We start from the raw sequence: 22,877 nt of genomic DNA on the forward strand, positions 1-22,877 counted from the left end.
GATGTTACAATAAATTATAATACCTACGTCCTACATAAACACATAGTACATAACATGTGGCTAATGGCTCTATGTAATCCTCAAAAATTAAAAACGCCCGTTGCGTGTGGTCGTAGCGGGAAAGAACAGACATTGCGTATTTTTTTATTCGGTTTATGTATATCGTCGTAACCGTTAATCGTCGGTGGCGCCGCGCGAGTATTCATTCGAATAATATGTTATGCAATAATGATGATAATAATAATAATAATAATAATAATAATACAAAGTATTGTTTTATATTATTATATGGTTGTACTTGAGCAGTTGCGTCCCTGAAAAAATAAAATATGCCTTGACTTTCGTAGTGTCGTATCGTATCACGATTATTTTCGGCACCTGCCTACGTATTATAATATACCATACAGGCAGGTACCTACACTAACCACTAACCTTGTATTAAAATAACTGTATACTCGATCTATAACATGATACTGGGCGGAGTGAAAAAAAAAAATCATTATCCCACATAGGCGTATAAAGGCGTCTAATAATCAGATTGCGTACCGCTGCACGCGGGCTCGGGCCACGCTGAACACGAAAATACGTGTACAGGAAATTGGAAAGAATAATGAAAAAAAAAAAATGACAGTCGGTCACTGGCAGCGGCGATTCGACCGGGAAACAAATTGAAAACAAGGTCTCTGGGTCGGCGCGCGGAAAACATAACGCGTCGAGCACCGTTGCCGCCCGCCGATTCCGAGAGTCGAGGACGACGAAGCCGCAACCGAATAAGACACGCGCGCGACGGTTATTTAATTTTTCATAATATTTTTCGTGTTCGTTCGACGAGAGCGCGCGCGCCCGAGGCAGTTCGCCTGCCAGTGCCACGGTTTCACGTGTGGTGTCTGCCGCGGTTCGCGCGCTCCGTTATTGTTTCGCGCACAATATTTTAATAAAATAAATGTAGGTAATGCCTAAATAACAACACGACCCGTCGCCGTTTTACGTCCACTCCGTATTGTATATGCGTACAAATTATATAGACACACGATACTTATAGTAATAATAATTTAATATTGCTCTATACTATACATATTATTATTATTATTATTATTATTATTATTATTTAGACGAGGTGTTTTTTTAAATATTTTTTTTACCATTCGTTTTTGCCGCGCTACCGCCGTCGTCTTCTCTCGGCCGTCCGACGATAATAATAATATAATATTATTATTATAATAACGACTCTTGAGAAAATTTATTATTCCGAGTGTTCGCGCCACGCACCTGTAGCAGGAGTGCAGGACGACCGTCGCTGTAGTGCGCGCGTGTGTCCCAGTGCAGTTTATGCCGACCACTTTGTAATAATATCGTCGCTGCCGCTGCTGTCGCCGTCGTCCATTTCAATAATAATAATAATAATAATAATAATACATATATTGTAACCTCTCGTCTTTACTGACGCGAATCCTACCACTACGTTCGTACGCTGCTGCGTGGAACACACGTGTGCGCGTGTGTATTTAGTCGTCCGTCCGTCTGTGATAATCTTTTTTAGTTTTTCTTTTTTTAAATTTTTTTTTTTTTAAGTTTTTTATTCAATCTTAACCACTCGCAATTTGGGCCCAAATTACATAAACCGTGAGTCTTATATTTTGATTAACAGTACGATAACACTCTGGTATACTATATAATATAATATAATATTTTATGTAGTTTTTCTTCTCTCCGCGATGTGCTTAATAATAGCGTATGAGCTCGCATTGACCGCCAATAGATTTACAGTCAGTATACACCGCTGACTATTATAGTAAATTTATAATGCGAGAAATTAAAAATAAATAATTAATAAAAAAGCACAACACGTGCGCGTTGATCAATAGTGTATAGGTAGAGCTAGTATATATGCATACAAGTGTACAATATCAATCGTTTTATGCGTTTTCTCCGAGTAAACATAATAATATTCATTAGGTGGTTTTTAATTTAAATAAGCAGGGAATATACATAACAGTAGGTAGGTAGGTATATCGTACATCACCGTTTAACCGAACTACACGTTACTTTTATTTATATTTTTTCTACTTACTAAAAGATTATGAAGTAGATATTAGATAAAAAAAAATAAACGTGTTAAATGTAGGTATAACGGATTTTTGTTGACCATCAAATTCAAATGCAACATTTTTATTGGCTTATAAATTACGCAAATATTTAAATATATGTAATAATGAATTATATTTATTTTGTAGTTATGTACCTATAATAAAATATTTATTTACTTTTGTTTGCAAATATAAATTCAAATACAAACGGGATTAATATTGTAGTATCTTGTTTTTAACATTAAAACAGATTTCCAAAAAGTTACTTTTTCAAGTATTCTTTACACACACCGATGTCTGATATACCTACCTACTTACCTACTTTCGTTTTCTCTGTTTCTTATGGATATGAAGAAATTATCTGTACGACCTATTCGGTGGTGACAAGTGTTCTTGATTCTACCATTAATAATCATCATACATCATATTATATCCTGCAGTAATTACAATAAAAAACAACTAAAATTTACAAACATATTATTATTATTATACTATATACATTATCCACAGTATTTACGATCGGTTTATTATTATATAGTTTTTATTTTTATATTTATATACATCTGAATAAACAATTATTGTAGTCACGGAATCACGGATAAACAAATACCTACATACAGATACAATTTAAAATAAAAGATGATGTTAAAATTTTGAATTGATTCATTATTTTATAATGTTTGGATTAAGTTAATAGGATATTTATACGATTATGCCACTAAACGTTTATTTCTTTCGTGTATCTCGTGCAGGTAGTCAGCAGTTACATATACATATATATTATATATACGTACAGGGCCGGTTTAACTTAGCTGCAAATTTGTATGGCGATATCTTTTACATATTCGTATACATGAAATATAATATGTTGTTTTAATGGCTCGTTGATAATGAATACCAAATATTTATTGCTCCAGAGCGGTTCTGATCCTCAATTCGGCTCTGCATGCTTACATAGGTTATAGGTACATATAATTTCATATTACGTACATACTTACTCAGTGTTACACCGTTACACGTTTGAATTATTACCTTGGTATTTAGTGGAATAATTATAATTGATAGTTGAAAAATATTACCGATTACAATAATATATATAAGCACTAGATGCTTGTCTGATGTTAAACAACTTTAAACTAACATTAATTATATTAATTCAACACAAACTACACAATAAGGTTTTTAAAATGTATGAATTACCTATTTAATAATCGTGTGTAAATGTGTACACATTATCCGAGGTAGTTTATGCCAATGGTGATAATATCAGCAGTTATAGATTCAGTCGAATTAAATTAAGAATCAAAAACATTTACAGATCGATATAATCTATATTATAAAATGCGCCTATACAATTTAAGTTCAAAGTATAATTTTTAATGTATTCTTAATAATTTATACTAAACTAATATTTACAGTTTTGATTATTGATTGTGAAATGTTATATTCAATAGTCATTTTTGATCTAGTGAATTTTTGTTAAATTAAGTATTTAAATTGTTTAGTTTATTGATCCATATAATTTCTTATTTCATAAAAGATATAATAATTTACCTAGGTTTAATATTACATGAAGTATTAAGTATTAAGTTTTTAAATGTTTCTATTATCGATAATATTTATTAAAATGGAATTAATCTTATAGGTTTTGGGTTTAATAGTTTATTTTATTATGAAATCAAGAATTTAGCAATTGTAGTCTTTTTAACCCACCTTATATTAAAAACTTTATTTTTGCTATTTGTATAACTATACTAAAAGGTACATTTTATGATGTTTCTTATCTTATCAAACTACTCGAATATACCTACTTTAGATTATATAAATTAAAATGTTGTATAATTTATGCTTTGAATTATGTTACATTTTTTTATTTTATTACGTAGACATAACTAGGTAAATATATATTAAATAATACTATAATAAGTGACGATCACTTTTATTTTCAATGAAGTGAAAAATTGTCCAAGAACGAGCACCTATGCTCCACGAATGTTCTCAAATTTGGCTTTTTTCAGTATTGAAAGAGATATACGGACAGATTAATAAAGAAAAAATATGAGTGCTACAACCTCCCTCCACTACAAAACCAATTTGGTCTAGTTGGTGCCTATGTTTGGGATATATGTATCAAAGTTACAGAATACAATAATACATTTATTTTATTAGGTTATTGTTTGTATTCAAGATTCACATTTCACATAGAATAGAAAATAAGTTTCTTTAGACCTACCTAAATAAAAATATGTATATTGCCATATTGGTACTATAGTCATATTTTTATTAATATTTAATGATACATGGCAAATCGTAAAAAGCTGTACTTTTGACGCATTTTGGTTGGATACCGATTTTTTTGAGGATGGCATAATATTTTAGGTGGGTATTTGTTAATATAGTCGCTCATTTTCACAAAATGATTTACTTTTCTAATATTTTCGATTATTAAATTGATTTTAATGTGTATTTATGCATATTTATATTGTAATAATAAAAACGTAAGTAAAATATGAGTATTTTTTTTATTTTATTGGATATTATCAAACTATTATTACAAACTATTACTTTCGTTGTTACAACGATACTTGTTGAAGTTCAATACTTCAATGAACTATATAATTTACCCAACGTTTATCTACACTAGTTTCAATAAATAATATTGTAAAGAAAAATATAAATTAGTAAATAAAATGTAAGTACATATTATTTAATATATTAATTAATTGAATCATAGTTTCCCTTATTTAGTATTTATGTTATTATTAAAAAAAACAGTAATAAACAGGTCTAATTGTTAACAATTATAGCAACGTTTTTTTGTATGATTATACAGCGTTTATGTACATCCACGAAATAATATATTAGAATTGATAAATTATCTCCTTCTACTTAGCTTTTTACTAGGCCGTCTAGACAGTCCATCACCATCTGTCCCTCTCATTCAATAGTTGCTCCCCATTTTCTAATCACAACCGCCGTTTTGTGTTCAGTTTCCATCTTGTGGCCAAACATATGGACTTTCTGATCTGTATACATGACCGGCTCAGCTTAGTTTTACTCCGGAGAACTTCAACTATATCTGTGTTTCTCCGTTCTTCTATTCATCGGTTTGTCTTTATCTTGTATAATTCTCCTTGGATGTTTCTCTTTGGTCCAAATATATCCTTCTAAGGATATTTCTCTCTTATGTAGTAGCTAGCTTATTTTCATTTATGTTTATTGTAGCCTATGCACCACAATCATATAATATTATGGCTATTGCTGATTGGTCTTACCAGTTACCTGCTGCACTTTGTATAGTGTTATGTTTGTCTTCCTCGAGAGATTCTTTGACTTAATGAAGGGTATTAGTCTCAAATAGCATCAATTAGCTGCTAGTTTTATTTATTTGTGGTTGTTGGCGTTCTTGTTAATGTTAAGAACAAAATATTTGAAATTTGTCACCCTTTCAAAACTGTAGTTACCTATCTACAACTAAATATGTATTGTGCCTCAGTTGTGTCTCGAGACTATCATGTATTTTGTTTTTTCCTTATTTACTGTTAATCCAATTGAAATTTGTATAATAAATTATAATTTATATACCTAGCAATAAACATTTACTAATTACTTTAAATCGGTCCTAGGTACACGGTGGAATATTGTTTTTAGTAAAGAAAATGGTAAAATTGGATTGCTTATTTTCGGATGTTTATTATATTTTTTGAGTATAGTTATTGTTTATAGTTAAATAAAATATTGTGAGAATTAAATACTAACCAGTTTATATTAGGTATATCGATTTTATCAGTTGAATCATACCATAGTCCACGGATGCTTCATAGTTCGGCTAGTTATTTATAAAAATATATTCTATGATCTATAGCCTATATACTATAGCCTTTAATTTACAAATAATAATAAATAACAATTACTATAATATTTTTATTTATTTATCTACAAAACAACAGATTACATTTTATATTTACAGTTTATAACCTACTGGCTTCTCAAAAATTACAATTATTGTATATGTATATTGTATAATATATACGATTGTACAAATATTATGTTGTTTATTATTTTGAGAGTATTATATAATATTAGCTAAATGCATAACTAAAACGTTTAGAAAAAATATTCAAACCAAGTTTTTATTTGAAACTGAAATTCATTTTATTGTAAATTCAATTTATTTGACATTTTGCAAATACAAGTCGATCTCTTTTATAGAGATGAGATCGATTAGTGCTCCTTTCTCTTTTTCCACAAAAGGAAAACATTTCTTTGGTAGGTAGGTATCTTAATATTTTATGATTTAAGCAGTTAATTTTAATATGTTTTAAACTATAGTATAGGTATAAACAGTACAATTTCTTATATCTTAACTCTATATAATATTAATTATAGTAAAGATAATTTACGTTGTAATATTGGTTAAATGTCTATAATATTACGTACGACTGTGCATATTTTGACTCTTGATTTTGTATACGATTATTGATTATTCTTTATTCGATAACTAATAAACTAGGACACTAGGTGGTGAAATATTTATTTTTTAAACAGCGAGTTATATTTATATTAAATAACATAATTTAATAATTTAAATTTTGTATAATTTATTGTCTTTCAAGATATATAAAAATAATAATATGTAGGTACACAAATTATACACGGTGGCACGGTTGTAGACAGTGCATTTCACTGTTAGGTATATATCAGTATATGTGACAATATAGGTTTTCGAATAATACTGACTACTAACACGCACTTGTAAGCACTAAAGTTTAGCTTGAATGTATTAATTTTTTTATACATTTAAATATTTAATGCATATAATTTAATTAAACCGTTTAGTGGCTTTCTGATTTAGTGGTTTTCAATCAATTGTAGATAGGCTAAGTAGGTAGGTAGGTAGGTATATTATATTATGTAATTACTAAGTAATAATTAATAACAATCGACACAAAAACATGGTTTTTTTGAAAAAATTATAAAAAGTATATTATTTCTTTGTTCATAATTTTTACAATATTATAATTTATATTAGTCACATATTAGTTTTATTACAAAAAAAAAATATTTTTTTGGTACAAATTTAGGTGTAATCCTATGAAAATTTAATTTTCAAACTTGGTTGAAGGAATTGCATCGTACTATTTAATTTCTATATTCTTTTTTTATCTTTTTCGATTATCAATTATTTTTTGTTTGTGATTTGTGATTTGTATAGATTTTCTTCTCGAAGTCTAAGTTGTGAATAATATAATTATTTTCTTGTGTCGTGACCATTTGTGGCTTCAATAAATTAAAATGTATCTATAGTAGAGTAAATCTACATTATTAGACATCGTAGACATTTTATTAACAAAACAATTTAATTTAAATTTATTTTTCAGAATCTCAAAAAGTGTAGAATATATAATTAATACCATCACAATAATAGAACAAATGTGTTTTATTTAAATTTGTTTATTATTTCGTGATGTATACTTTACTCAATTTGTATTGATTAACTTTGAAACACACTTACAAAAATACTAAGTATAATGTAGGTTGACCTAGCTTTTTCCGTGCAAACGAGACATATCGACTTTCAACAATGAACTTGAAAATAATAGTAAATGATGTTCGTATTACTGATATTTCTTTTACACAAAATATTTTGATTATACATTTAGTAAATTCTTTTATCGTTTAATGTATGGGTTAAATTAGCAAATAATGAATACATTCAATATGTAATATGACTATTATAGTAAGTATATTAGTTATATAAGTACTATATAATTATAGTTAACACTGAAAGTATAAAACTATTTTTTCCGTTGACTAAAATATTTTGAATAAAAAATTTACTTTAATCCACGAAAAAGTTCCCTTTTTGATTAGTTAATGTAAAGATATTTGTTTCTTAATTACTATTTAATAATTTAATGAAGCAAAGTTTTAAGTTTCTTTACAGTAGTAATCAGATAGTCCAACATTATCTTTGTTGAAAAATAATAGTTCTTGAACTTATAGGTAATTTGAACTAAATTGTAGGTAGATCTTGTAGAATTTCTTAATATAAATTTATTTGTATTGATTAAATAAACCCAAACGTTAAACATATTGCATGTCTAGTCCTTTCGTGTTTCTAAGTTTTAAGAAATAAAAATTGTAACTTTAGTAAGTACATAGTATACATTATTATAATTTATAAGGTCATTCATTTAATGTCTTATTAATATAATTTGTCATTATTGTAATAATACCTATTTTAACCATTAGTATATAACTTTCATTGAAACTAATACATATACGTTACTTGTTTAATATTAAATGTAAAATGTTAAAATTCAATCATCGAGAATTTATGATATCGTGATTTATATTATAGTTAGGTATGTATAGTAACATAATACAAATAAACTTTTTCAATCACCTATTTTAAACCATTCAAAGTCTAATATTTTAGATATAAACAATAAATTTATATGCATTAAAATGTAGGACTAGGCAAAAATTGCGCCTTATCTATGAATATGTTTTCAAACGAAATAATTAAGCGATATCAATCTTCAATTCATATTTGTATATTTACATATTATTATTTGTTTTATATTCAAATGATAATAAAAATTTAAACATATTATATTAATTTTGTTATATCATAATTTGTAACTAAAAATAATTATTTGATACTTTTAGGACTAAAGTGATCGTTTTTTTAAACTCTAAAAGTTTATAACTTTTGAAAAATGAAGAAAGAAGAACCAGCCAACGTGGAGACTGGATTGGTCATTAAACAAACCCGTAAGTATTTTTAATGGTTAATACGATACGCCTTATACGCCTATACAAGTTGTGTTGACAAATTTTTATTTTATATAGGGTCGATGAACTGTTCAAGAATATTAAATCTCATGGTTTTATTTGGATTTATGGTCAATTATATGCTACGAGTAAACTTTACAATTGCCATCGTAGACATGGTACCTAACCATAAGCAGAATGTCTCGATAGAACAAGCCGCTAATTTTTCAACTTCACCTTTAAATGATACCAATGTAAGTACATCTAATATTATTTGTTCGGGCCCTCGGGGCATAACAACTAAACTGATCAATGTACCACTGTAGATTGTAGGTTTGGTTTATATATTACCTATAAGTGATGTAACTAATTTCATATTTATTGTTTCATATTGAAGCATTTTAATTTTTAAACAATATTACTTTGAAATATCGGTTATTACGAGAAACACTGCCCTTGAATTTAATTTCACTACTTTATGACAACACATTGTTGGTCAGTTATTTTACATCATTGGCACGAAATCTAAAAGTTTTTGGATGCGCCCCAAAGCAAAAACATTGGTTTTTCTATGACGTTATTATTAAAATCTGGTTCTATTTTTGTTGTCTCTGTGAAAACATTTCTCAGAAAATTTAATTAAATTTCTAACATAATGTGTTGTTTATAAAATATATCGATTATCTATTAGAACAATTTGACTAGAACTCTGACCATTTTAGTGCAATATTTCTATAACCTTAATAAACTCAGAAAAACGTAACTCATAAATTATAGCAAGTTATACTTTAAGTTATAGATTTTGTTTTAAATCTATAATTTATATACTATGACAATAGGTCAATAGCATAAACCATTGGAAAATAAATGTAGTAGGCAAGTGAGTAATAATAGTAATCAATTATCATATAACCTCAACCAAAAGCTCTCGATTAAAGGCGTATATAGAACGTTAAGTGAAAAAATCAATAATATGGACGATTATTGTAATTACTTACTAAATTAAATTATACAATTTATAAGTGAAAAATAATACAATAACACTAATATAAATGTAACATTTTTTATAACTTAATAATCATACTGCAGATTACCTAGTGATTTTTTTTAGACAACTATTTAAAGTTTTTGATTCTATAAAAATTAATTTGAAAACAATCTAAACATATTGAATGAAAAGTAGGTACCTACTATAACAAACCTTTTATAATTGGTAATGAGTAATATCAAGATTTGTGAAAGTATTCATTTTTAAGAATTTTACTATTTTTATGAACTTTGTTGAAACAACCTAATTTGTATAAGTACACCGAAATAATTTTCATCATGTTTACCAGAAAGTAGTTAGTAAAATAATAAAACGTAGGAAAGATACGTAAACCAGTGATGGTAAATATTATAGTATACACCATTATAAATACCATTCTTGAAATGTATTGGACTAATGTCTTAGGCTTAATGTTAATTATTTAATATTCAAACAATTTTTATTGGGTTTATAATTTTTTACATATTATTGAGATAAAAAAATCTCGTAGGTGCTAAAATTATCCAACATTCAATAAATTCATGGAAGGCAAAACCGTCGGGGCATTTCGAAACTTTCTTTAAATTTGAAATCATTTGGGTACGAGATGGACACGGGAGCACACCCCCCCTCCCCCCATACTTTAGTTTACTTCATTAAACTGTACACGAGATATTTTACTGGGATTGTTCTTTGGTATTATTAATTAGTAGGTAATAGCCAATAGGTATTGGCATGCATTAGATTCGTTATTGAATTTGGTAAACTTATTATTCATCATAATCAGTAGTTACTTATAGGACTCATAGGTAGTGTATTTGGAAAATAAATTACGAATGTTTACAATGAATTTTCGAATAACATTAAATTAACAACTATTATTAAACGATTATAGAATGTGGTATTGTAAATTATTAGAATATCAGATTGCGTCAAGGATGAAAGTGTAACAATAGGAAAATTTCCTTTGCACTTTGCAGTGATGTAATTTATAATACATTTTTCGAAGTAACTACACAGCGTTCAAGGAAAGACTAATTAAAATAGATGGACCTTTGAAACTTACCAGTATAATGCTATATGATATCATATAACTATATAATTTTAATCTCTTTGCGTAACACACATCAATATCCTTATAAAAGGTAGCGTTTCGCCTTCTTCTATTAAAATGGTGACTTGATACTTGTTCTCATCAGAATTCACTGACATAAAGCTGTAATAATATTAATTTATTTTTACTTCGCAACGTTAAAAATGTGATCAAATAACTACAGCATTTTGAAATTCTACATTTAGTTTCAATTTAGATTAAAATATTCAAAATCAAACCAAAATAATAAAAATAGGTGGCACAAGAAGACTATATTATTATATCTGTATAGACTATATATTATATTGTTAGTTGTTGCATTATAAGTAGTTACTAAGTATAAAAAAAGTATAAAAGTATAAAACAACCAAACTATAACTATGTATGATTGTATAAATAGTATTAATATAAAATATTACGTCTTAGTAATTTGGAGAATGTTTTGAAGATAAATCAAAGAGTTGATACACATTGTGATCAAAGTACGACTTGGTTCATAAATAATTAGGTAGGTATGTTAAAAATATAATTTAATATTTATATAGATTTTAAACTGCTTGGTATAAATAATTTGTTGTAAATAATAAATATATCATTTATGCCTAGTATCATTTATATTATGTTATTCGATTATTTTTCTTCATGCGAATTTTTTTAAATTAAATAAATATATCAACATAATATTATATTAAAAAAAAATGAATTTTAATAATTTGATTAATTATTTAATCCACAGTATTAGATTAAATATCTCATTAAAATTGAATGGATCACTTATTTTTTTTAATAGTTTTTTAATAATTATACCTAATGTATTATAATCTTTAGAATATGGAGATCAGTAGTCATTTATATGATTTGAATGCCACGAAAATTTAATTCAGTTACACTTATTTATCGAAAATCGAGGAAATCGTTATGCTGTAAGAAATTTGTACAATGTACCTACATAGTGGGTATATTGGTGTATCTCGTCTTTGAGTTGATCACTGTAATTGTTGAAGAGAGAGGGGAGATGCGTGGAAAAAAATGTTAACAGTTTGGATTTTATAAAAAAAAATGAATCCTTTAAATAGTAAAAATACAACAGAATCAAATTAAAAGTCTACTTTATTAAATCATAATCACTGATCACATTATATCTACTGAATAATTCCGCGATTTTAACAAATGATGTCAACATTTTAAATAGAATAGGTATTCATAAAAAAATTGTGACGATTTAGGTTTTCTTATTTTTGAATTGCTGTAAGCAAAAATTCTGAGGAACCTTGTTTTGAACTATGAAGATTTTTATTCACAAAAATAAATTTTGTAATACATAATAATGAGCCAAATATTTCCTAATCAAAGTAGAAAATTCAAAAATGAGCAACATTTTTAAAATAATATTATCATGTCTAGAAAATGTTAATATAAATATTTGGCTGGTATATTTATTTATATTTTTTTTAGACAACTATTTAAAGTTTTTGATTCTATAAAATTTAATTTTAAAACAATTAAATCATATTGAATGAAAAGTAGGTAGTAGGTACCTATAAATATAAATAAATAATAAAAACACATAGCATCATTGTAAAACCAATAAATCGCTCCGCTCAAAATCTAAAACACATTCCTTACATAAGAATACTTAAGGTATTAGGTACATACATTAAAATTTTATAATTTATGTATTTATGTGTTTTGAATGAATTGATTGATGGAAACAATTTGAATAATTGATGTTTAAAATATAGTTTTCTTAAATTGATTTCCTTTTGTATACCATTGAGTATCTAGAAAATGATTTAAATTTTAGTATTGGTGTATAATATTAGTTATATCCATAATCAATATAGGTATATGATGTCATATTAATTAATTGCATATAATAAAATAATCGTAATATGTGAATGATGTTTAATAATATAGGATAGAATCTAATCATTAGGTGATGATCCATCATCCATGCATTTGAACAATAATTGTACTGTTATAAATTAACTCCGATGACACTTTGCAATGATAAGTAGGTAGATAGTTTATTTTAAATATCCGAATCCATAGTCTTTATATAGGGTACCTACTTATAAATGATAAAATATAAAATTAGCTGTAATTTGAATTTTCTGATTTATGAATGTTTAACTGTTTATATTGAATAATTAATATAATAATTATTGACGGCTAATATAAATTTATTATGTTTTCTATTTACTAGGTTAAGAGCCCTGAGGTAGTGAAAATATAGCTTATTATTTATCAATAATAATTTAGGGCATCAGATCACGATATAGATTATGTTATTTAATAACCATATAATACCTATAACTGATTTGCTCAGATTTTTTTTCGATTGTAATATTATGACGACCTTCGATGTTTTGATATCGGTATAAATTTACATCTGTAGACTACAATTTTTTTTTATAATAATTACGTTACCTAGTACATTAATTATTTATTACCTAATGATAAACAATATTATGTTGGGATAGGTATTCGTATTCGTATTCTATATAGACTTAAATATTATACTAATAGGCGATGAAACAAATTTTTGTATTTGTATATTTTATGTTACATTTTCAACCTTGAACTATTATAATGATACACATGCATTTTAAAATTGTATACTAAAACCCTGGAATTTTTTTTTTATAATTTCATAAATACATTTTTGTAAATATGGAAGTACAATTTTCTTATTAGGTACTCTCATTTGTGCCATTTTATTGATACAACTTTATTAATTTATTACTTATAGATTTATACTTAAAAGGTAAATCTTTAAATATTCAAAGTATCATACAAAAAAAAATTATGTAATTTAAAGCAATGAAAAAACAATTACAATAATTTAACGTTTTCTCTATATTATATTTTCATCTTACATGTTTTATTTACAATGTGTTCATTAGTTTTGTTACTGTAAGTATAATGAATAGGTAGGTATAATTTATGTGTATAAAATGTTTTGTATTAATAAGAATGTAAGAATTTATAAAAGTACCAGGTATATTATTTGTTATTGTACATTATTAAGTTTCAATTATTTAAATTTTAAAATTACAGTAGAATACAACTGTAAACAATTGCATAAAAATGAAGTAGGTACTCATATATTCGTGTTCACATTTTATTTTTTAGTTAAATTTGAAATAACATGTTACTCGTAATTAATACTATTTAGAGTTATTTTTGTGACCGTATGGCAATTAAAATTAATTTTTAACTTACAAATTAGTCTTTAAACTTTTTATTATAAATAAATAATATAGAATAGGACATAATATGACAGAATAGGTACATAATTTATAATTTGTCACGTCCCATTCATTTCGTTGTTTTTGTAATACTATAACAAGTATAACAGCATCCATTTTTACGAAATTTAGAGTGACTTATTTTTTATTGAACTTTATAGTTTCTTAAGTGGAATTTAAAAACCAGATTTTTTAGTCCGATTAGTGCAAATATATATGCTATAAATTATCATAAAACCTGATACCAAGAGTATATGTAGGTATGTGAATTGTATAATATATTTTAAGGATCAGGTTTTGTTTTTAAAAAAAAAATAAATACCGTTATGTTTTTTATTTATTTAAAGGTATGCTTGATTTTCTAAATTATTTGTAAAATATAAATGAACGTATTGCCTACTTTTATATATATATATACAATTTATGTATTACAATTATATAACTACATAGGTGTGTACTGTGTATGTATATTTCATAAATGACTACAATATGATAAACTAAAATTGTAATTGTAAATTATGGATTCAAATGAGTCAATGCATATATTATATACATTATACCTAAGTAAATCATATTTTAAAATATCGTTGTGCTTATCCACTCGTCTTGACATATCGACTTGCGTTGCCCCGGTTACCAGTATCATTGTCGATATTCTAAAAAAAATTTTAACAGGGACATTACTTTTGTCTTTATGTATTTTTTTATTATTCAATAGGGTTTTGTATAAAAACATATGCCACTTTGATAATATGTTATAAATAAACAAGGAATTAAAACGATATTACTGTGCTAATTTCGTATAGGTACTTTAACCAAAATAATAATATTATTTTTTATTTATAAAATTTGTCACAGTTGTAATAAAGTTTCAATGGGTTTGGAAGTAAAAAATTAGAAGAAAATTAAAATGATTAATCATAATTTAATACACGCGTTCCATAGTGCCCTGCACTTGTTTTCATCACTTTTTGTTCAAATGTATATACTATTTTATTAATGTCAATTTGAATAAATTACATTTGATTAAGTAGGAAGTATAAGAAATTATCGGTTATATTTCATATTGAACTCATAAATTACTTATAAAAAACAGGAGACATTCATTTTTAATAGGTATACATATTTACAACTCATATAATGTAATATTAAAAAATTATAACGAGAAAAAAGTATTCAAAGTAATTTATTATTATTGGGTGAATTTATTATAATTGATAGGCATCAATAAATTGTATAAATTCAATAAATTAAATATTAAAAATTAATTCCCGCTATCCCCCACCCGGGCATCGCAGATACCTATGGGTGCCCACTTGAAAATCTGCCAAAAACTACACACACGTGTTTACACCTACTGTTCCCTCCCCCACAGTTTAAAAACCACCCAATGGCCTAAGTGGCTGCGGGTTAACTAATAAAAAAAATAATAAAATAATTTATAAATGTTTCAAGTAAAATCAATCACAAATAATAAATATTGCTGTGTATATAATAATATATCAACATAAAACAAATTATGATTTTATATTTAAGATTTGGGTATTATTAAATTAATTATTTGACTAGGCATTTAAGAAAGAAACCATAAAATAAATGTGAAGTACCTATAATATTTTTCAGATATCACGAGTTTGGTTTATTTATACTAAAATAAATAATATTCAAATGTGGTAAATAATAATTATTAGTAATTAATAGTTTTAAGTAAGTATAGTAAAGGGGACGTAATGGGATGGGGAAGAAAGCCACAGCCCTCACGAGTCTATAATAATTACTTATAATTATTGGAAAATTATTTTAGAATATAAACAATTCTAATACAAATTAAAGAAACTAGGTATTAGGTATATTAATGTCTATTTTTTTATTTTAATATTTATTTTCCAATAAGTAATTGATGTTTTTTATTTTTCAGGCTACTGTGAGTTGGACACAATCTAATCCACCGGGTGTTGTGAAGTTTAATTGGTCCGAGTATGAACAGAATATGATATTAGGCAGTTTCTTTTGGGGCTATGTTCTTACGGAATTGCCAGGTGGTCGTTTGGCCGAAATGATTGGAGCTCGACCGGTATTCGGCTACTCTATGCTGCTAGCGTCAATGGTTACCTTATTAACACCTATGGCTGCAAAAATTAGTATATACTGCCTTATGTTTTGCCGAGTGTTTTTAGGATTTACTTTAGTGAGTATATTTTAGTATATTTAATACCATAAAAATGTTTTTAAATTAGAATGACGCATTGTTATTATTAATGTGTGCATATTAGGTATACGGAATATATTGTTCTAATTTTAGGTATGCTGTGCAGTGTGCATATTACACATAGGAAACAATTTATTTGAATGCCAAACATATTCAAATAATTAATTAAAAATCTATAATATAAACTTACTAATAGTGGATATTATTATATAGTTAAAAATTGATCAAAAACAAACAAGACTAAAAATAGTAGATATTATATAATAGGTACATCTATAATATATGCATTATATTCTATACAAATTAAAAAAGTAGGTATGGGGCTTATAGACTTTGATAGGTACTAACCAACCAATTGGCACCAATTTTTGCACGCATATTCCTTGAGATTCAGGTACCTAGTGTTCTTTGCTTTGTTTTTAAGCCTTTATACATGGTGCTATAGAGTGGCTCACAAATGAATTTCGTTATGTTTCATGAAAATCTAATAAATTTTTTTTTATATAGAGATTGCCATTAGTTACAGAAAACCTTTTTAAAAAAAATTGGTATAGACATTAGCCACCCGCCAAGCGTTTCTATCGATTTTTTTCAAATAAAATAAAATAAATTTAATTATTTATTTGTTATTCAAATGTAAAAGAAAAAGCTATGTCCCTATGTTTGTAAATTGTAGCTTATAGACTCAAAAACTAGTCAACTAATTTAAACAAAAGTTTCAGAGATCGTTTTTAGAAATATTAGGAAAATTTAAAGAGTAGTTCGAACCACGTTAGAAAATATTATGCACCAATATAGTGCCGTATTTTATGTTTGTCTTTTTTTTCATGTTGAAGTCAGATTATACAGCTAGATTTTTATAAAATGAAAGGTAGTTTAATATTCTTTGTATTTGGTCATGTTGTATATTGTTCAATATATTTTAGAAAACTGGGCGATTGATTTAATTGTTTATCAAAGGTCTTTTTTTACATTATAATTTGATTTAGGGTTTTTTTAAATGTAACGATAGATTTAAAACTTCTCACATAATTCCTTTTATATTTTAATATTATGTAACTTTAACTTGTTTTTCATATTTCAGGGAGTAACATGGCCGGCTATATTACCACTTGCTGCCAATTGGATTCCACCAAATGAACGTAGCAAGTTCATGTCCAACATGATGGGTATTATGGCATTTTACTTTACATTTTATAGCTTTTAAATTATGTATACTATTTTTAAAACTTTTTTATTGATGATTATTTATTATTTATACCTCTTCATTTTTGGCTATACAACAAAATTACTTAGTGTCAATTCTTATAATATGCTGCCTATTGTTACGTATATGAAAAGGAACAAGGTTTATTAATTTATTTAACTGCTATAAAAAAATTGAGTTCTTGACGATTAATTATAAAGCACTCGGTATAGTATGTAGAAAAATTTAGCTTAATATGCTGACACTAAAATTAATTTGCATTAATTTGTCAATTACACTGTCTCGTTTCTTAATTAATTCAAATCGTTATAAAACTATTATATTGTCGTGGGAAGAAATTTTAATTTGTTATCCATTAAACCTAAAAATATAAATAATACTAAGTACATATTATAACAATTATTTAAAAAATAAATAAGTAATGAATTAGCGATTAATAATCATTATACCTATGTTAAGGTATAATTAATTATATTTATGTGGGTATACAGGTAATAGTAAGTTGTATGGATATTAAGAAAATATCGTAGTATGAAAAATGAAATATTTCAATTATTCGGTATGTATTTGCCATACAAGTTACGTATGATGTAATCATAGAATTATTAGATTTTATATCTAACTATTTGATATAAATTATATTTTTTAACCAATTTATTAAATTTGAATAAAAATCACACCTCAATGCGTTAAGACTACCCTATAATTATCATCAATGTTGATACATTTTCCATATATATCAAGCCATCAAGGCATAAAAATGTTACTAAAACAGTGTAAAATAATATTATAGAATTTGATATTTCTATTTAAATTTATTCAAAACTATATCGATTAAGCTATATATTTTATTGTTTTTAAAAATTGTCTTATTTGTAATTGTATTGGAATTTTTAGCTTCTACTTTAGGTGCAGCTATTACATTACCGATTTGTGGTATACTAATCTCTGCATGGGGATGGGAATCGGCATTCTATATCACGGGATTAGTTGGTCTTGCATGGTCCACGTTGTGGTTTAATTTAGTTTTTGAGACACCTGCCGATCATCCTAGAATTACCGAATACGAAAAACATTATATTGAAACAGAAATCGCCAAGCAAAGCAAACCTGGTACAAAGGTAATAATGAGCCACAATTAATATTTGTTCTGTATAGTATAATATACAACAACATAAAATCAAAAATTTATCACGTTGATAAATATTAAGTATTTAGAAAAAAAATACGTTTTAATATATTATATATAAATATAATGGATACAACGATTTTTATATGATATTCAAACCTACAGTTAGATTTACATACCAAGCTCATATATTATTTAATGATTAGTAAATTTTATTTTGTAGACCACAGAGTACTTGAAATTTGAATAACACAGATTATACTTGTGTTTTAAAATTTATTAGAACGGATAAGAATAATATTATTTTATTTAACATGTTCATTCAATTTTTGATTAAATCCACTTATAAATTGCAATAATTGTAACTTATAAGATTTTATTGATTTTTTGTTATTGTATTATTATTTACAGCCAAAAAAACTGCCATGGATACAAATACTTACGTCATTTCCTGTATGGGCCATAGTTATTACACACGGAGCTAGTGTCTTTGGTTACTTCACTATTGTCAATCAGTTACCTACTTATATGAAGTATTTACTTCATTATGATATAAAATCGGTATATATTTACTATATATATATATGATAAAGTATAAATATGATGTTTTATCCTTCATGTTTATTTTTAATTTATGATATTATTAAAGTATAGAATAGAATAATACATTTATCGTTATCAAAATTTCAGAATGGTTTTCTATCTAGTCTCCCTTATTTGGGTAAATATTTTATGGCGTTGTTCGCTGGAATAATTGCTGATCGTCTTCTAAATTCTGAAAAAATATCCAAAACAATGACTAGAAAAATTTTCACTTTTATCGGTAATTTAAAATTTTCATTTAAATAATTTTATTCTAGTATCTTGTATACATTTTTACGTGTATTTTTAGCTTTATCGTGTTTTTGAATCCAAGTAAAAAAAAAAAACAACATTTTAATTTACAGGAGTATTTACGCCTGGCATTTTGATGATCCTACAAGTGTACTTTGGAAACAACCAAGTGTGGTCGGTAATGATATTCACTATTGCATTGACGTTGAACGGAGCAGTGACGGGTGGTTATCTGGGAAACGGTTTGGATATAGCTCCAAATTTCTCTGGTACATTATAATAATTACTAACAGCTTGTAAAAGAATTACTATGTAACTAAATTAATGTGAAATTTCACTTTATTTCAGGCACAATATTTGGAATGGCAAATACATTGTCTTCGTTCGGAGGGTCCTTGTCGTCGTACTTGGTGGGAAAACTAACGAATAACAACGTTAGTATACATGCGCATTAAACACTAAATTACCATTTAATACTTCAATATCTGTCAATATAATAATACTAAGAATATAATTTTACATATACTTGCAGCAAACATTTGAGCAATGGTGCATTGTATTTTGGATTTTGGCCGGGACTTACATGTGTGGCGCTATAGTATTTTTAATATTCGGAACGGCAAAAACGTTATCGTGGAATTCGGGACCCAGCGCAGACGAATCAAACGGTATTTCAGCAAACGAATTGGAAGCGATGAAACCGTTGAAAAATTCTACAAGTTCTTAATGATTTAACGAATATCGAGTCTTTGGAGCGAAGACAAACAAAATATTTAACGACCACTGTGAATTAAATGTACATATTTTATGATTTTTCTTTTGAAACATTGTATATACGTTGAAGTTAGTATTTATTTATATAAATCTTAATATCTAACACTTGACATAAAGTGAACTATTATAAAATTATACACGTTGATAAACATTATGAAGAGACTAATATATAAAACATTTTTTTTTTTTTAAATATTTTGTATATACTGCGCTGATTGTTGATTGCTGACCCTATTTATTTATTTATTATTATATCTGATATATGTATATCTGTAATAATGGAGAATAGATTATGGGCAAGGCTTATGAGTTTAATATTTAATTTATACGTATCTAACAAAACAATTATGAATAATTAATAATAACGAGATGGAAGTTCCGGTCAGATTCTTTTTTGGATTGTGAAGCAGGACGAGAGCCTAGACCTGGGTCTTCTTTATGTATTCAGTTGGGCTTTTAATTATGGTGTTTCAAAAATCATTATTTATTGAATGTTTGATAAAATATACTTACATTCCTATTTAAAAAATGTATAAATCAATTCTAAAATAGTTACATATAAAGTACTTGTATAGCAGGGATGGTAAAACGTTTACTTAGTCACTATTACTGCAACTATTAATTTTAAACATACATGTAAATAATATAAAAATGTAAAGTTATATAAAACTGAGTGTTTCACATTAAATTTTAAAACAAATACACATCATATTGTTGGCGTCGAAACGCGTCATTACATATCGTTGGCTAGTTGATTATAATCCGGGAATAGTCCCCGACTGCTAAACGAAGACGCTGCTTTAAATAATCATCAGAAAGCTTAGCTCTGTATTCAGCTTTTATAACTTTTGTGTGAAAAATAAATTCCATTTCACACAAACAGGTTAGTAAGTTAAGTTCTAACAAATGGGGGATCGATTTTAAACCGTCCAAGATCGGCCAGCCGATCGCGATCCACCGTTTGGCTGCTCTTGTTATACAGGGTGTAACAGAAAGGACTGACCAAAAAAAAAAAAAAACTTTATGCTACTTAAGCATATGACAAAAATTGTGAAAATTATATGAATAGTAAATAGTTTAAGAAATATACCCAAGTTAGCAAATTTCCAAAAATAATATTTTTAAAAAAGTTATTGTGTACCTACCAAATTAATTTTATGAATAAAATATTGATATTTTAAAAAATTCTAAAAAATAAACTTCTTAACTTAGATACATTTTTTTACCATTCAAATCGTTCTTATAATCAGATTCACAAATTGGACGTTTTGAATTTATTCAAAAAAATTTAAATTAAATTTTAAATTTTTTATTTTCAGTATTAAAAAATAAATATATTATTTTTTTTTACACGTGTAGCGCAAATGGCTATAAATTATATATAAAAACCATTTTAAAATGAAATCAAAATTCTAATTCACTTGAAAATTAAATGAAAGTATGTTTTTTCTCATTTATGTTTGTATTATTACTTTTAGAGTTTTTGAATATAGATTAATGTCAATAACAAAAAAGTGGGTAAGTGGATGTCGCTCTGCTGTACAAGGTTATAAGTGAGTCAATGTATAATGGATTGTATTAAACTTGAATTCAATGATATAATATCATTGTATAAGAAAAACGATTCGGAGCGGAGGCGGTTTATCAGTCTGGATATTGTTATTATTTATTATATCCTGTTAGTTGAATTTATATTATAATAGGTATTATTATTTTGTATTCGTTTCTATGGTGATGAACAAAGCGTTAGAAGTTAAAATCACATTTTTAGCGGTTTTTTGTAATTTGTCGGTGGTTTTTCCTGTGACATTCATAGGAGAAAATAAAAAAAATGACCTTTCTAAAGTACCATCTTGATCCAATTTGCTAAAAGATAAGGTACTATATGTTGAAGCACTCCTTCTGGTAGATATTTTGTATACATGATTAAAAAAAAAATAAATAAACACCATTGTAAAACCACTAGCCTCCTCGCTCCACTCCGAATCTAAAATATTGATTAGAACAAAAGTTATTCCAAAAGTCAGTTCTATCTGTTACACTCTGTATAGCGTATACCGAATACCGATATCTATGATGATCGTATATTCGTATATTATCTAAATATATAAACCTATGTTAAGTTGATTTACTATTTAGTAGTTTTCACATTTCAGTGATTTATTATTTGGTCGTTATCATAATAAATAATTATGTATCTATAAGTAAGTACCTTACGAGCAAAATTTAATTATTTAAACTAAATAAATAAACATCTTTTTTCCATGTTTTACGTTCGTAAGACGGATACAATACAATTAATGCCCGTGTGGCGTCCTCTTAATCAGTTCTAATAATTTGTTGGAGAGCTTAAGGTACCTAATATTGTTTTCTGAACGCAATGATTCCAATCGGAAAAAAAAACACACTTTGGATACTAGTATATGTTTGAATTTTGATTACTAGATACTTACATGACGTATTTTATATTTTTATTTAATGTTGGC

General features: G+C 26.4%; 1 protein-coding gene across 2 annotated transcripts; it reads left to right on the forward strand.

The window, feature by feature from the left end:
* Window positions 1-823: 823 nt before the first annotated feature.
* LOC132951763 (sialin) lies at window positions 824-20,584 on the forward strand. Of its 2 annotated transcripts, XM_061023700.1 has the most exons (12): window positions 825-1,041; window positions 1,573-1,623; window positions 8,763-8,867; window positions 8,946-9,121; window positions 16,157-16,426; window positions 17,532-17,616; window positions 18,552-18,775; window positions 19,195-19,344; window positions 19,474-19,606; window positions 19,731-19,886; window positions 19,966-20,051; window positions 20,150-20,584. In XM_061023700.1, exons 3-12 carry the CDS (start codon window positions 8,813-8,815, stop codon window positions 20,342-20,344), a joined length of 1,530 nt encoding a protein of 509 aa, XP_060879683.1. In that variant the 5' UTR covers window positions 825-1,041; window positions 1,573-1,623; window positions 8,763-8,812; the 3' UTR covers window positions 20,345-20,584. The 2 variants fall into 2 exon arrangements, with proteins under 2 accessions (XP_060879684.1, XP_060879683.1); XM_061023701.1 differs by lacking the exon at window positions 1,573-1,623 and having other exon boundaries at window positions 824-1,041.
* The last annotated feature ends 2,293 nt before the right edge of the window (window positions 20,585-22,877 follow it).

Source organism: Metopolophium dirhodum, chromosome 9 (genome assembly GCF_019925205.1).
Source record: "Metopolophium dirhodum isolate CAU chromosome 9, ASM1992520v1, whole genome shotgun sequence".
NCBI lineage: Eukaryota > Metazoa > Arthropoda > Insecta > Hemiptera > Aphididae > Metopolophium > Metopolophium dirhodum.

Coding starts and splice junctions, on each gene's coding strand:
- LOC132951763 (XM_061023701.1), top strand. CDS start 8,813: ATGAAGAAAGAAGAACCAGCCAACGTGGAGACTGGATTGGTCATTAAA. Junction 16,427..17,531: donor TGTTTTTAGGATTTACTTTA/GTGAGTATATTT, acceptor TTCATATTTCAG/GGAGTAACATGGCCGGCTAT. Junction 19,607..19,730: donor AAAAATTTTCACTTTTATCG/GTAATTTAAAAT, acceptor TTTAATTTACAG/GAGTATTTACGCCTGGCATT.